The sequence below is a fragment of the Nycticebus coucang genome, chromosome 10 (assembly GCF_027406575.1).
Source record: "Nycticebus coucang isolate mNycCou1 chromosome 10, mNycCou1.pri, whole genome shotgun sequence".
NCBI classification, from domain to species: domain Eukaryota; kingdom Metazoa; phylum Chordata; class Mammalia; order Primates; family Lorisidae; genus Nycticebus; species Nycticebus coucang.
Window position 1 is genome coordinate 119,398,143 of NC_069789.1, and position 17,020 is coordinate 119,415,162.

The window sequence follows — 17,020 nt, forward strand, 5'->3', positions numbered from 1 at the left end:
GCCCTCCTTCAAACCATGGGGGACCCACCGCCCCCTGGGGAACCCCCTTCCCAGCAGCCCTTCAACCAGAAGAGTTCCCTGGTCTCTGAGCAGCGGCGGCGTAGCTCAGTGCAAATTCAGCCCCAGGCATCAGGCACTGAGGAGGAGTTCGATGTCATGGGCCAGTCCGGCCCCCAAGGGTGGACCCAGTGGGGAGGTCTATCCCAGCAGGAGAACATACCGCTGTTTCAGGCTGAGGAAGCCTGGGTGAGCGGCATGGAGTACCCACCCGTGAATGTAGGCTTCCCCTCTGAGTTCCAGCGCCAGCCTTACGTGGAAGAAAACAGGATGCAGGGCTCTGGCCAGACTGCCAGCCTGATTATGCAGCAGCTACAGCAGGGCCAAGGCAACCTCGTGCAGCAACTGGAGTCTACCTATGAGGACCGCCAGGGCGACATTCTGAGCCACTTCTACGGCAGAGATGACCAGCACTTATATGAAAGCGCCCAGCATGGGCCCTACATAAGGGATGACCCTGCCCTCCATTTCACACCCTCTGAGCTGGGCTTCCTGCCCTATAGTATGGAGGTGCCCGAGCCAGAGCCTCGAGAGCTGGCCGTGCAGAACGCAAAAGCCTACCTGCTGCAGACCAGCATTAACTGCAACCTCAGCCTGTGAGAGGGGGCCTGGAGTGGGGAGTATGGGGCACCCAGGTCCCACCTCAGTCAATAAGGAAAACCAGTGAGGGCATGTAACTCACCTGGGAGGCAGAGGAAAAACAGTCATGTGCCAGCACTTCATGTGCTAACATGTAATACAGCCAAGATGACGTGCATCTACTGTTCCTCTTTTACAGAGGAGACTGAGACACAAAGAAGTTAGGTCACTTATCCAAAACCACACAGCTAGCTAGGCTATGGCTGAATCAGGACTCCAGAACAAGTGATTTGGCTCCTGAGATCCTGTTTTTATCCACTAAAGTTATCTGCTCAAAGAAAGCATCTGGGGACGTGACATTTAATTAGGGACCTGAACAAGTGAAGGAGAGCACCTTACAGATAGCTGGAGGAAGGGTGATCCTGGTATAGGGCACAGCAAATGCAAAAGCATTGAGGCTTGCTGTTTGAGGAGCAGGATCTTATATAGCTCCTTTATCATTAACACGGTAAGGCCGTGCACAGTGGCTCATGCCTGTAACCTTAGCACTCTGGGATGGTGAGGCAGGTGGATTCCTTGAGCTCAGGAGTTTAAGACCAGCCTGAGCAAGAGTGAAACCCCATCTCCTAAAAATAGAAAAACTGAAGCAAGAGGACTGCTTGAGCCCAAGAGCTGGGGGTTGCTGTGAGCGATGATTCCATAACACTACAACAGCTTGAGACTAAATAAAAATTTAAATAAAAAAAATAGAAAAATTAACCGAACCTTGTGGCAGACACCAGTAGTCCCAGCTATTAGGGAGACCGAGGCAGGAGGATCACTTGAGCCAGAAATTGAGGTTGCTGTGAGCTATGACACCACAACACTGTACCTAGGGTGACAAGAGTGAGATGCTGTCTCAAAAAAAAAAAAAATTAGGCTTGGTGCTCATAGCTCAGTGGTTAGAGTGCCAGCCACATACACCAAGGCTGGCAGGTTTGAACCCTGCCCAGTCCTGATAAACCACAATGACAACTGCAACAACAACAATGAAAATAGCTAGATGTTGTGGCAGGCACCTGTGGTCTCAGCTACTTGGGAGACTTAGGCAAGAGAATGGCTTAAGCCCAAGAGTTTCAGGTTGCTGTGAGCTGTGATGCCACAACACTCTACCCAGGGCAACATAGTGAGATTCTGTCTCAAAAAAAAAACCAACATAGACTCGGTGCCTGTGGCTCAAGTGGCTAAGGCACCAGCCACGTACACCTGAGCTGGTGGGTTCAAATCCAGCCTGGGCCCGCCAAAGAACAATGATGGCTGCAACCAAAAAAAAAAAAAAAAATAGCCAGGTGTTGTGGCGGGCAGCTATAGTCCCAGCTACTTGGGAGGCAGAGGCAGGAGACTCACTTGAGCCTAGGAGTTGGAGGTTGCCGTGAGCCATGATGCCATAGCACTCTACCCAGGTTGACAACTTGAGGCTCTGTCTCAAAAAAAAAAAGCATAAACATGACTCAGTGCCCATAGCTCAAGAGGCTAAGGAGCCAGCCACATACACCAGAGCTGGCAGGTTCAAATCCAGCCCGGGCCTGCCAAACAACAATGACAACTACAACCAAAAAATAGCCAGGCGTTGTGGCAGCGCCTGTAGTCCCAGCTACTTGGGAGGCTGAGGCAAGAGACTTGCTTGAGCCCAGGAGTTGGAGGTTGCTGTGAGCTGTGATGCCACAGCACTCTACCCAGGGGGACAGCTTGAGGCTCTGTATAAAAAAAAAATAATAATAAACATGTTAAACCTGATGAATTATATTATTCTAATGTCAATCCAGTCTTGCATTCCTTTTATTATATTAGCCCAATTTAATCACGATGTATCATCCTTTTCAGAAATTTCTGGGTGCCACTTGCTGCTAATATTTTGCATAGGATTTCAGCATCCATATATATATATATATTTTTTTTTTTTTTTTTGTAGAGACAGAGTCTAACTTTGTCACCCTCAGTAGAGTGCTGTGGCATCACAGCTCACAGCAACCTCCAGCTCCTGGGCTTAGGGGATCCTCCTGCCTCAGCCTCCCCAGTAGCTGGGACCACAAGCACCACCCACACCCAGCTTTTTTTTGTTGCAGTTTGGCCGGGGCCGGGTTTGAACCGGTCACCCTCGGTATATGGGACCAGCGCCCTACTCACTGAGCCACAGGCACTGCCCCAGCATCCATATTCTTAAATAAGATTGGCATGGAATTTTCCTTCCTCCTAGTGTCCTTGGGTTTTGGTATCCAGATTATGTTAGACTCATAAAAAGCCTCAGGACCTATGCACCTGCTCTTCCCACTGAGGAAGTCTTCCCCCCCACCACCCAAATCTGCATGGTGTGCCCCTTCACTTGATTCAGAGCTCGGCTTAAATGTCACCTTGGTGAGGCCTCCCCTGGCTTCCCTATTTAAAATTGCACACTTTCTCCCACACCTGACACTCTTGGTCCCCATGCCCTGCTTTGTCTCCCAACACGTTATTGCACATGTTTAATTGATGCCAGTCTCCATAATCAAAACGTCAGCTCCCCTAGGGAAGGGACCTTTCCTGTTACCTACTATGTCCCCAGCACCAACCACAGGGCCAGGCCCCCAGCAGCGTGCTCCATGAGCTGAGTGAGTGATGTCCCCTACCTCCCCACTCCCTCCCCGGGAGGCAGGTATGAACACCTGGTGAACTTGCTGACCAAGATCCTCAACCAGCGGCCTGAAGACCCCCTGTCCATCCTGGAGTCGCTGAACCGCACCACGCAGAGGGAGTGGTTCCACCCCAAACTGGACACCCTGAGGGACGACCCCGAGATGCAGCCCACTTATGAGATGGCGGAGAAGCAGAAAGCGCTGTTCCTGCGCAGCGGAGGTGGCACCGAGGGCGAACAGGAGATGGAGGAGGAGGTGGTGAGAGAGTCAGTGGGGAGGGGTGTGCATTGGAATCAGTGGGACCCTAGCTTAGGGCATAGCCTGTGTTGAGGCCTGTAGGTGAAGGACAGCAACCCAGGACCTGGCTACAAACAGGGCTTTGCCCAGCTTGTGTGCCTGGCATAGGGGGTGGGGCTAGGTGGCAGAAGGCTGGGAACACCACCAAAGGGGCTCGGGCTTCCTCCTGAGGCCACTAGGGTGGAGACCATCTCAAAAAAAAAACGGAAAAAAAAAAGATGATGTCAGCGAAATGTAAACAAATGACTTAGACAAAATAAACTTTTTCCCACACGTAATAGTCATGTTTAGGACTAGCAAGGTGGTTCCCCAATGAAGGAGCACCGAGAGCTATCTTCTCCCCTCACCCCCAATCTCCCTCCCTGTACCTAAATGCAGATAGCAGTTTTTAGCATCAAAGTAGGCTGGATATAAATCCCCTCTCTGTCCAGTGCAGTCAGCAAGGCTTGCTTCTGGCTGTAAGTGCTTGATTAAAGCAGCCCAAGTACTTTAGCAAAACATGTAATTACCTCACTTCACCCATAAATCTGGTGACAGGTACAGTTGGTATGGCCTCTAAGCCTTCATAAATCCCAGCTCTTTCCTCCCCCTGCTCTGCCTTCTTCATCATGCAGATGTTTGGAACTGAGTTGCCACTTTATGTTTAAAAAAATGACTGCTGCAGGGCGGCGCCTGTGGCTCAGTCCGTAGGGAGCCGGCCCCATATGCCGAGGGTGGCGGGTTCAAACCCGGCCCCGGCCAAACTGCAACCAAAAAATAGCTGGGCGTTGTGGCAGGCGCCTGTAGTCCCAGCTGCTCGGGAGGCTGAGGCAAGAGAATTGCTTAGGCCCGGGAGTTGGAGGTTGCTGTGAGCTGTGTGATGCCATGGGACTCTACCCAGGGCCATAAAGTAAGACTCTGTCTCTACAAAAAAAAAAAAAAATGACTGCTGCAACTCCAGACATCATATTCACATACCAGTGCTTCAAAGAGGAGGTAGCATTTTCTTATATGTTTCCCACCCTTTTATTAAATCAAGGGAGCAAAAATTTCCCTGGAGCTCCTTCAAAAACTTCTGTTTGCATTTATTGGCCAAAATTGGGTCACATGGCCTTTCCTAGGTGCCAGGGAGGCTGGGAAAGTGGCTGCTAAGCTTCCACCATAGAAGACAGGCAGTGGAAAAGGGGCTTGGGAGGCTTGGCACCTGTAGCTCAGTGAGTAGGGCGCCAGCCACGTAGCTGGCCCAGGCCTGCTAAACAACAATGACAACTCCAACCAAAAAATAGCTGGGCATTGTGGTGGGCCCCTGCAGTCCCAGCTACTTGGGAGGCTGAGGCAAGAGAATCACTTAAGCCCAAAGAGTTTGAGGTTGCTGTGAGCTGTGACGCCACAGCACTCTATCCAGGGCAACGCGTTTAGATTCTGCCTCAAAAAACAAAATACATAAATAAAAAATAAAATAAAAATGGGAAAACTGGGGCCAGGCATGGTGGCTTGCACTTATAACCCAACATTTGAGACCCCAAGGTGGAAGGATCACTTGAAGTCAGGAGTTCAAGACCAGCCTGAGTGGCCAGGCCCGGTGGCTCACGGCTGTAATCCCAGCACTCTGGGAGGCCAAGGTGGGCAGATTGCTTGAGTTCAGCCCAAGCCAGATCAAGACCCCATTTCTAAAAATAGCTGGGCATTGTGATGGATGACTGTAGTCCCAGTTACTAAAGAGACTGAGGCAGAGAATCCCTTGAGCCCAGGAGTTTGAGGTTGCTGTGAGCTATGATGCCTGGGGGCGACATATTGAGACTCTGTCTCAAAAAAAAAAAGTCTGGATAGCCAGGCGTTTTGGCGGGCGCCTGTAGTCCCAGCTACTCGGGAGGCTGAGGCAGGAGTATCACTTAAGCCCAGGAGTTGGAGGTTGCTGTGAGCTGTGTGATGCCACGGCACTCTACCGAGGGCCATAAAGTAGTGAGACTCTGTCTCTACAAAAAAAAAAAAGAGAGTCTGGGTGCAGTGGCTCACACCTGTAATCACAGCACTCTGGGAGGCTAAGGCGGATAGATTGCCTGAGCTCATGGGTTCAAGACCAGCCTGAGTCAGAGTGAGACCCCTTCTCTAAAAATTGCCGGGCATTGTGGCAGGTAATGGTAGTCCCAGCTACTTGAGAGGCTGAGGCAAAAGAATCACTTAAGCCTAAGAGTTTTGAGGTTGCTGGGAGCTATAATGCCACAGCACTCTCCAAGGGCAACAAAGTGAGACTCTGTCTAAAAAAAAAAAAAAGACTAGCCTGAGCAACATAGTGAGACTCCATCTCTACATTTTATACAAAAATTAACTGGGCATGGTGGAATATGCCTGTAGTTCCAGCTATTCAGGAGATTCACTTTAGCCCAGGAGTCCAAGGCTACAGTGAGCTATGTTCAGACCACTATACTTCAACCTGGGCAGCAAATCTAGACCTTGTATCTAAATTTAAAAGGGGGTTGGCTCGGTGCCCATAGTTCCGTGGGCACCACGGATGCCAGCCACATACACCCAGGCTGGTGGGTTTGAACCCTGCCTGGAGCTCCTAAACAACAATGACAACTGCAACAAAAAAATAGCCGGGTATTGTGGCGGGCATCTGTAGTCCCAGCTACTTGGGAAGCTGAGGCAAGAGAATCGCTTAAGCCCAAAAGTTGGAGGTTGCTGTGAGCTGTGACACCATGGCACTCTCTGAGGGTGCCAGTAGAAACCCTGTGTCAAAAAAAATTTTTTTTTAAGTGGGGGGAAATCTGGACATAAGACACATATAAGAGTGTCATGTGGGGCGGCACCTGTGGCTCAGTTAGTAGGGCGCTGGCCCCATATACCAAGGGTGGCGGGTTCGAACCCGCCCCAGCCAAACTGCAACAAAAAAATAGCCGGGTGTTGTGGCGGGCACCTGTAGTCCCAGCTACTTGGGAGGCTGAGGCAAGAGAATCACCTAAACCCAAGAGCTGGAGGTTGCTGTGATGCCATGGCACTCTACTGAGGGTGAAAAAATGAGACTCTGTCTCTTAAAAAAAGAAGAGTGTCATGTGAAGGTGAAGGCAGAGATTGGGTTGATGCTTCTACAAACGAAGGGATACCAAAGAGTGCCAGTGATCCATCAAAAGTCAGGGGAGAGGCATAGGAGAGATTCTCCCTGATAGCCGTTAGAGGGAACCAGGTCTGCCAACACTTAATTGTTTTCCTTGAGACCCCAACTAGAGTGCCATGGTGTCGTCATAGCTTGCTGCAACCTCAAACTCCTGGGCTCAAGTGATCCTCCTGCCTCAGCCTCCTGAGTAGCTGGGATTACAGGTGTCCATATCCAGCTAGTTTTCCTGTCTTAGTAGAGACAGGTCTCACCCTTGCTCAGGCTAGTCTTGAACTCCTGATCTCAAGTGATCCTCCCACTTCTTTCTCTCTCAGTTTCCTGGAGTGCTAGATTCCCGGCATGAGCCTCTGCTGTCTCTCCATGTACCTGGCGGAATGATCCAGTATGTCTTTCCCAATTTACATGTTTTACTTCCAACCATACAGAGACGGGTCCTGTATTCATTTCCTATTTCTGCTATAACAAGTTACCACACATGTAGTGGCTTAAAACAACACAAATACATTATCTCACAGTTCTGGAGGTCAGAAGTTCCAAAGGCTTCTTGCTGGGCTAAATCACGGTGTGAACAGGGCTGTGTTCCTTCTGGGGGCTCTAGGGAGAGAATCTGATTCCTCACCTCTTCCAGTTTCTAGATGTCATCTGCATTCCTTCCTCCACCTTGACAGCCAGCAGCAGCTTCCAACCTCTCTGGTCCTCTGTCTCCTGCTTCCATCATCACATCTTCTCTGACTCTGTTGTCTCCCTCTTTTTTTTTTTTTTTTTTTGAGACAGAGTCTCACTATGTCACCCTCCCCTCAGTAGAGTGCTATGATGTTACAGCTCACAGCAACCTCAAACTCCTGAGCTTAAGTGATTCTCTTGCCTCAGCCTCCCAAGTAGCTGTTGGACCACAGGCGCCCGCCAACGCCTGGCTATTTTTTGTTGTTGTTGTCATCGTTGTTTTTAGCAGGACTGGGCCGGGTTCGAACCCACCAGCCCTGGTGCATGTGGCCAGCGCCGTAAGTACTGAGTTACAGGTGCTGAGCCTGTCATCTCCCTCTTTTCCTTATCAGAACCCTTGTGATTCCATGGGGCCCATCTGAATAATCATCTCCACATCTCAAGATCTTCAATTTAATCACACCTGCAATGTCCCTTTGCCATGTGACATCACATAATCATAAGTTCTGAGCATTTATTAGGGCAGGGACATCATTGAGGACCCTTATACTGCCTTCCTCAGTCCCTCTCTCTTTATCCTGATTTCAAATTCTGGCAAGAGAGCACACAGTCTCCCTGGTTTGGTGAAGTTCAATGCTGATCTCACAAGGTGGGATCTCTTGTTTTGTTCTCTAACGTGGCTCAGGGACTCGCTCAGGCTGACACCCACTGGGTCTTTAATAATGATTTCTGGACTGATAAAATGAAAAATTGCTGTGACCATGTGGATGTAGGTGAAAGGCATTCGTTTCCCTGAGAGAAAGGGAAGCAAATTGGTTTGTGGCCTGGGCAGGTGAACATCTCCCTTCCTCCCCTGGCTCCCTCTTCCCATTCCCTAGCTGTGTGAACCAAGCAGATGGGAGAGGTGGGTGCAGTGAGGACTTAGTTCCATCCTCCGACATCACTGATCCCTCAGTTCACAACCTGTCTCTGCCCTTAATTTGCTGTGAGACATGGCGTATGTGTTAGGAGTGCATTTGTCTGCAAGTCGTAGAAAACGTGACCCAAAGTCCCTTCTTTGTCCCATAGAACAAGGAGACTTCAGTATGTAAGGCAACTCAGAGAGGCCCTGAGGACCAAGCAGTTAAGCAGGGTTCACCCGTCAGCGCCCCTAGTATCAGGGTGTAGGACTTTGTCTCCGCATGTTGCCTCATGGCCCCAAGACAGCTGCTGTGGCTTGAGATCTCACATTCCCATTTCAGGCAGGATGAAGAGGGAAGGATGAAGGGCTAAAAATTTTCTCCTTTTCTTGTCCATCAAGGGACATTGTACCCAAGGACTTCCCCTCCATCTCACTGGCTAGAACTGAGTTTCAGAGTGTTTTAGTCTCTTTACAGTCTAGGGGCCAGGCCAGGGAGCAGGGCTTCAGCCTTCTTCCCTCTGCCCCTCGTACCACCCCGGCAGACAGACACCGCGGTGCCCAACATCATGGAGGCGGCCTTCCACTTCGGGCAGGCCGGCGTGGGGCTGAGCTCAGATGAGAGCTTCCGCGTCTTCCTGGCTCTGAAGCAGCTGGTGGAGCAGCAGCCCATCCACATGTGCCGCTTCTGGGGTAAGATTCTGGGGCTCCGCCGCAACTACCTGGTGGCTGAAGTGGAATTCCGGGAGGGCGAGGAGGAGGGAGAGGAGGAGGAGGCAGAGGAGCTGATCGAGGGCGGCGAGGCCATGGAGGGGCACTTGGAGGAGGAGGGCGAGGAGGACGAAGAGAAGGTCGCGGACGCTGTCCCCAAGCCCACGTGGAAGCCGCCGCCCGTCATTCCCAAGGAGGACAGCCGCACAGGCACCAACAAGTACCTGTACTTCGTGTGCAACGAGCCTGGCCGGCCGTGGACGCGGCTGCCCCACGTCACGCCGGCCCAGATCGTGAACGCCCGAAAGATCAGGAAGTTCCTCACCGGCTACCTGGACGCGCCGGTCATCAGCTACCCGCCCTTCCCCGGCAACGAGGCCAACTACCTGCGTGCCCAGATCGCCCGCATCTCGGCCGCCACGCAGATCAGCCCTCTGGGCTTCTACCAGTTCGGAGAGGAGGAGGGTGACGAGGAGGAGGAGGGCGGCGCTGGGCGCGACTCCTATGAGGAGAACCCCGACTTTGAGGGCATCCCGGTACTGGAACTGGTCGACTCCATGGCCAACTGGGTGCACCACACTCAGCACATCCTGCCGCAGGTGAGGACCGGTGGGACCCACCGACAATGCTGTCAAGCTCTTAACTTGCTGCAGGCACAGGCTAAATAATTCTCATTCGCCCACCCAGCTGGCCATTTCCTTCTTTCATTCAGCAGACACTGCTGGATAACCCTCTCAGAAACCTTTGGGGCCAGTTGCATTTTGGAGCTCAGAGTTTTTCAGATTTTGAAAAGGTGGCTTGGTGATGAACATACAAGATGTTCCAACTCTCTCTCAAACAAACAAAAAAAAAATGAGTTGATGAATGTCTGAACACAGACCGTATCAATTATCTCTGCAGCAAAAGAGTAACCTCTCGCAGGGCAGAGTTGCTGCCAAATGACTTAAGACAAAACTTGGGGTTTTCAGTAGGTCATGGTGGCTCACACCTCTGGAAGGCTGGGGCAGGTGGATCACTTGAGCTAAGGAGTTCAAGACCAACCTGAGCAACAGCAAGACGCCATCTCTAAAAAAATAAAAAATAGCCAGATATTGTGGCAGCTGCCTGTAATCTCAGCTACTTGGGAGGCTGAGGCAGGAGGATCCTTTGAGCCCAAGAGTTTGAGGTTGCTGTGAGCTGTGAGCCTTGGCACTCTAGGCAGGGCAACAGAGTGAGACTCAGTCTCAAACAAACAAACAAAAAGAGACAAGAGTCTCATTGTGTCACCCTGGGTAGAGTGCTACTGTGTGGTCGCTCACAGCAACCTCAAACTCTCGGACTCAAGTGATCTCCTTGCCTCAGCCTCCCAAATAGGTGGGACTATAGGCGCCTGCCACAGTGCCCCGCAATTTTTAGAGACGGGGTCTCGCTTTTGCTCAGGCTGGTCTGAAACTCCTTAGCGCAAGCAATCCATCCATCTCTGGAGATGTGAGCCATCGTGCCTGGTCTAAATCTTTAGATTTTCAAAGGTTTTTCAAATTTCATATTACTGGACAAGATACTATGTACCTGCATTTGTTTATTTTATTTTATATATATATGTTTTGAGAAAGAGTCTTGTTTGGTCACCCTTGGTAGAGTGCCGTGGCATCATAGTTCACATCAACCTCAAATTCATGGGTTCAAGTGATTCTCTTGCCTCAGTCTCTCAAGTAGCTGGGACTACAGGCACCTGCCACAACATCTGGCTATTTTTTTGAGATGGGGTCTCACTCTGACTCAGGCTGGTCTTGAACCTGTGAGTTCAGGCATCCACCCACCTCAGCCTCCCAAGTGCTGGGATTATAGGCATGAGCCACCGCACCCAGCCTATATTTTATCTTTTTGAGACAGGCTCACTTTGTCACCCTGGGTAGAGTGCCTTGGTGTCATAGCCACAGCAACCTCACAATCTTCCTGCCTTGGCCTTCTAGAGTGTTATGATTACAGGTGTGAGCCACTGAGCCTGGCCTGGACCTGCATTTTTTTTATTTTTTATTTTTGAGACAGAGTTTCAGTATGTCACTTTTGGCAAAGTTCTATGGCATCACAGCTCACAGCAACCTCAAACTCCTGGGCTTAAGTGATTCTCTTGCCTCAGCCTCCCAAGTAGCTGGGACTACAGGCACCCACCACAATGCCTGGTTGTTTTTTTGTTGCAGTTATCATTGTTGTTTAGCTGGCCCAGGCCGGGTTTGAACCCGCCAGCTTGGGTGTATGTGGCCAGCGCCTTATCCATTGAGCTACAGGTGCTTCCTGGACCTGCATTTAAGTGCTTAGTGTGTCCCCAGTCAAATATTTATAGTCATATATTTATTCACTCAAAGAAGAACCTGCTGTGTACTTCTAACTTTCATTCATTCATTCACTCACTGTTTCACTCAGTAAACAGTTACTAACTCTACAATGTTTTATCAAATGAAAATAACTCCTTTTGAGATCAGTACAATCATCATTCCCATTTCATGGTTAGCAAAATGGAGGTTTGCTGTATGCTGTGCCCTTACGCTCATTGGCTTAACAAACATTGGCTCCTGATTATCTCAGGTAACCCAACAACAATCCAGTGAGAGAGGCGTCCATGACACCTCTGTTTCACAGATGAAGAGAGGATCATATGGGCTGCCAAATACTAGCTGCACAAGAGCAGAAATTGGGGGGATCTTTATTCTCTAAGATATAGCCCCAACATCTAGGGCAGTGCCTGCATATGGCAGGTGCTCATTAAACACATGATGAACAAAACAATGAGTTGATGACTGTATGAACACAGTCAGCAGGAGGTTGGGATCCCCACCTCACCGCAACAGCTCTTGCCCCTTACCTGTGTGACTAATCCTGCTTTCCTGCCCATGCCTGGATCCCTGGGGATGGGGACAGGGCCAGCACTCCAGGGTCCTACCTGGCCCTTCTCCTCACAGGGTGCTGGCTGGTTCTGTCCCTCCGGGTGCCACCTAACCTTCCCTCCCACCCTCAGGGTCGCTGCACTTGGGTAAACCCTTTGCAGAAGACAGAGGAGGAAGAGGAGCTAGGGGAGGAGGAAGAGAAGGCAGATGAGGGGTTGGAGGAGGTGGAGCAGGAGGTCGGACCCCCACTGCTGACACCGCTCTCGGAAGATGCAGGTAAGGGTCCTCCTCATCTTGCACACCTGTAGCCTGGGGTAGGGAGGACAAGAACAGAGAGGCGAGCCATCTCTGCAAGTCTCAGTTGCTCTCTCATCTGTAAAATGGGCATCAGCAGTGCCTCCCTTCTGGGGCGATAGGAACATGACCACATTGTGAACTGTGTCTGGCACATAGCAATGGCCCAGACCCTAGGATATGGCCTTTTGAGTCACACATGGGCTTGGGGGGAGGGAGATATGTTAGGGAGCCCTCCCTGAATGGACAGGAATTTCCTGAGGTGGGGGCCTCAGGTTCTTACAGAGAAGAGGAAGGAGAGGCTGGGAGTGGGAGCGGACAGAGCCTGGATTTGGAGCCAGATTCTGTAAGCCCTGAGCCCATGCCCTGCCCTTTTGCACCCTGGTCCAAACTAGTGGCCAGCCTAGGTATCTCAACAGCTTCCCTATCTTGGGGGCTCTCCTGGGTACCAGGCACTGTGGCAGGTGTGCTGCAGACATTATCACCAGATTCTACCCTGCAAGGGAGATGATATGAATATGCCCATGTATTGGTTGCAGGCAGTGAGGCTCAGACAGGCCATATAACTTCTGAGGCCACACAGGGAGAGAATCGTCTGGAGCCAGGGTTTGAACACTGAAGCCCATGTTATTAGTTGTTGAAGTTCCCTTCATGAGCCCCTAGGCCTCCCTCTTTGCTCCCTCCCTCCCTCCCTTTGGTCCCTCCAGGGCACGGGAACCCTCTGACCTTCCTGCCTCTCTCGCCCCCGCATCCTACCCCCCACAGAAATCCTGCACATGTCAGCCTGGACTGCCCGCCTATCCTGCCCTCTCTGTCCACAATATTCTGTGGCCATCGTGCGCTCCAACCTCTGGCCGGGGGCCTACGCCTATGCCAGCGGCAAGTAGGTCTTCTTCCAGCCCCTCCCAGCAGGACAATCCCTTAGGACTTCTTCAGAGGCTGGTCGGGCTGGACACCTCCCCAGGGTGAGCAGAGACCCCCTTTAGGAAGCCCCCTCATCAACTCCTAGGGATTCCTCTGGGGCTAACATGAGGACTCCCAGCCCCTTGGATAAGAGAATGAAGGATCAGAGAGGGCAAGGGCCTGGCCCTAGGTCACACAGCACTTGTAGCATTCAAAACTGGATCTTCTGTCTTCTGACCTCTAGTCTCTGGGAAAGCTAACTCCTGCCCTGGGTTCCCCTGAACAGTTCTTCCGATTTGAAGAGTCTTCTCTCTAGGGGGCAGAAATGTTCGCTCAGGATCTCCCACCGGTTGCTTCCGCATCCTCCCGCCCCAGCTACATTCTTCCCACAGTCCACCAGGCACCTCCACTGGCTCCACCTAGGGACAGCTCCGTCTGGAGCCAGGGGCTGGGCGCACTTACCAGCTCTGTCCACCAGATGGCATAGATTTTTCCTTTTGAATCGCAATGAGAACCTGGACCGCCTCCTGTATAATTCACAGCTGTAGTGGGATTTTAGGTAATCTTGATACTTTAACACATTCTTGGCAATTATGTTTTTGTTCTTTGGAATCTGGGAAGCACGTTTGCTTTTGCCAACTCCCTTCTTATAGCCGTACCCTAATTTACCAACATCCCTCTGAAAACAAAAGATCCAACATAGACCTCCTCCTACCCGCCCATCCACCACCTAGTCACCCTCCCATCCACCACCCAGTTACCCATCCATCCACCAGCCAATCACCCATCCATCCACCACCTAGTCACCCATCCATCCACCAGCCAATCACCCATCCATCCACCACCTAGTCACCCATCCATCTTCCCAATCATCCATCCATCTATTTCTCTCTCTCTCTCTTCTCTCTCTTTCTCTTTTTCTCTTTGAGACAGTCTCACTCTGTTGCTGAGGCTAGGGTGCCCTGGCATCATCCTAGCTCACAACAACCTCAAACTCCTGGATTCAAGTGATCCTCCTGCCTCAGCCTCCCAAGTAGCTGGGACTACAGGTGCCCACCACAACTCTGGGCTAACTTTTTCTTTTTTTTTTTTTTTAGTAGAGATGGGGTCTCACTCTTGGTCAAGCTGGTCTTGAACTCCTGAGCTCAAAGGATCCTCCCACCTCAGCATCCCAGAGTGCTAAGGTTACAGACGTGAGCCACTGTACTTGGCCTATTTTTCTTTTTTTTCTTTATGAAAGACTCTTGAATGTCACTATTTACCAGCTCTGTGCTGGGCCCTAGGCCCTTTGTTAAAGACAAATATGGATCCTATCCCTGGGAGCAGATAGAGCAAGCACAGACATTAATCCTATAACACTCCCCTCACCCCTCTGTCCAAATGTCCTGTTACAGATTAAGATCAGAACCACAGGGAGAGTGGAAGGACCAGTGGAAGCTTGTAAGTGTCCAGTCAGGGAAAAATTTGGGGGAAAAGCAGTCTTTGATCTGAAACCTTTAAGGAAAGAAAGAGGGAACCAGGAAAGGAAGGAATATTCCAGACCAAAGCTTCCCAAGTGGTGAGTACACAGCACTCACCTGGGGATCTGGTTAAAATGTGATTATGCTTCTGTGGGTCTGCAATGGAACCTGAGATTATGCTTTTTTTTTTAAGATAGAGTCTTATTCTGTCACCTAAGCTAGAGTGCAGTGGCCTCATTGTAGCTCACTACAACCTCCCATTCCTGATCTCAGCTGATCCTTCTGCCTCAGGCTCCTGTCTAGCTGGGACTATAGCTAATTTTTTCTATTTTTACTAGAGATGGGGTCTTGCTCTTGCTCAGGGGATAGTCTCGAACTCCTCAGCTCAAGGGATACTCCCACCTCAGCTTCCCAGAGTGGTAGGGTTACAGGCAATTATAGTCACAAGCAACCTCATCTGGCCCGAGATTCTGCATTTCTAACAAGCTCCTAGGTGTTGCCAAGGCTGCTGGTTCAAGAGCCATATGAATCAGGGCAAGTGGGGATTGGGAGGCTTCCAAGGATGCTGAGCTCTGAGGAAGGCCTTGAGGCAAATAATTCTCTGGAGGTGAGGAGGGAAGCAAGAATGTAAAAACAGGGTCTAAACAAAACTGCTCCTCACAGGAAACTCTGCATATTTTGGCTCACTCTCTCTTTCCTGTCTCTGTCTGTCCCCATCTCTTAGTCCTCGCCTTTTCTTTCCATGTACCCAATTTTTCTTCTGTAGTTAAAATTCTGCCAAAAGATTGAATTGGCTGGGTTAGAACTTACCACTTACCTCCTCCCACCAGAATGCAGGCACCGCTGCAGAGATTTTTATCTAATTTGTTTACTGCTGTGGCTCCCTTATCTAGACAATTTTATTTATGTCCAACATAAATAAAATATGAGCCACATATGTAATTTTAAATTTTCTAGTAGCAATAATAGTAGTAGTAATTTTCATGTTCAAAAAGTAAAACTGAGCCAGGCATGGTGGCTCGTATTTATAATCATAGCACAATGGGATGCTGAAGTGGGAGGACTGCTTGAGGCCAGGAGTTTAAAACCAGACTTGGGAACATAGTGAGATCCCTTATCACAAAAAATAGAAAAACTATATAAGTGTATTGGCATGCGCCTGTAGTCCTAGTTACTAAGGAGGCTGAGACAGGAGGATTGCTTAAGTCTGGGAGTTTGAGTTTGCTGTGAACTATAACACCATGGCACTCTACCGAGGATCACAGGTGGATTGCCTGAGCTCACAGGTTCAAGACCAGCCTGAGCAAAAAACCCTGTCTCTAAAAAATAGCTGTTGCAGTGCCTGTAGTCCCAGCTACTTGAGAGGCTGAAGGAAGAGAATCGCTTAAGCCCGAGAGTTTGAGGATGTTGTGAGCTATAATGCCATGGCACTCTACCGAGAGTGACAAAGTAAGACTCTGTCTCAAAAAAAAAAAGATCAGTTCTTCACTTGCACAAGTCACATTTTAAGTGCCCAATAGTCACATATGCTGTTGGAAAGCTTAACTCTAGACATGACCTGGCATAGGGGAGGTGCTCAATAAATGTTTGCCGAATGAACCAAAGAACAGAGAAACCCAGTGGCCACATTTCACCCTACCATCCACAACTTGGCAGTCAGGGTATGCCTATGCTGGGTCCCACCCTTAAAGAAGGTCCAGACTGAGCCTTTGAGGAAGAATGTTACAGTATCTTGCTACCCTTCCAGAAAGTTTGAGAACATCTACATTGGCTGGGGCCACAAGTACAGCCCTGACAACTTCAACCCAGCACTGCCAGCCCCCATTCAGCGTGAGTACCCCAGCGGCCCAGAGATCATGGAGATGAGCGATCCCACAGTGGAGGAGGAGCGGGCCCTCAAGGCTGCCCAGGAGCAGGCCCTGGCAGCAGCAGAGGAGGAAGAGGAGGACGAGGAGGACGACGAAGATGAGGACCAGGATGACTAAGGCCCACTTTATAGCCATTTTCCCCAAGCAGGTAGATGGTAGTCTTTCCCTTTATACATAGTTAGTGTGGATTGCATTTTCATTGTTAGTTTGCTTCCTGCCCCTGGAGAGCTGAGGTAAAAGAGGAAGGCAACTGTTCTAAATAAAACTTCTCATGGTACTATGGCCAAGTCATTTATTTCACTTGTTCACCATATTTGTTGACATGGTCTCCAATCCAGGACTGTTGGGCCCTGTGGGGGGCACAGATATTGCCTGGCAGGGTCTCTCCCACCTGTTTTATTTCTTTTTCTCTTTCTCTTTCCTTCTCTCTTTCTCTCTTTCCTTCCTTCTTTCTTTTTTTGATAGAGTCTAGCTCTGTCATCCTGTGTACAACAACCTCAAACTCTTGGGCTCAAGTGATCCTGTTGCTTCAGCCTCCCAAGTAGCTGGGACTATAGGCGCCTATCATAATGCCTGGCTAGTTTTTTTTTATTATTATTTTTAGTAGAGATGGGGTCTTGCTTTTTGCTCAGGCTGGTCTCCTGAGCTCAAGCAATCCACCTGGCTTGACCTCCCAAAGTG

The 17,020-nt window shown here is 50.1% G+C and overlaps 1 protein-coding gene across 1 annotated transcript; it reads left to right on the forward strand.

Moving 5' to 3' along the window:
• The first annotated feature begins 15 nt into the window (after positions 1–15).
• On the forward strand, positions 16–16,630 carry RSPH6A (radial spoke head 6 homolog A). Its single transcript, XM_053607832.1, has 6 exons — positions 16–653; positions 3,308–3,545; positions 8,785–9,549; positions 11,946–12,090; positions 12,874–12,991; positions 16,219–16,630. The coding sequence occupies exons 1-6, from the start codon at positions 16–18 to the stop codon at positions 16,454–16,456; spliced, it is 2,142 nt and encodes a 713-aa protein (XP_053463807.1). The 3' UTR covers positions 16,457–16,630.
• Positions 16,631–17,020: the final 390 nt, after the last annotated feature.

Coding starts and splice junctions, on each gene's coding strand:
- RSPH6A (XM_053607832.1), top strand. CDS start 16: ATGGGGGACCCACCGCCCCCTGGGGAACCCCCTTCCCAGCAGCCCTTC. Junction 9,550..11,945: donor CTCAGCACATCCTGCCGCAG/GTGAGGACCGGT, acceptor TCCCACCCTCAG/GGTCGCTGCACTTGGGTAAA. Junction 12,992..16,218: donor TACGCCTATGCCAGCGGCAA/GTAGGTCTTCTT, acceptor CTACCCTTCCAG/AAAGTTTGAGAACATCTACA.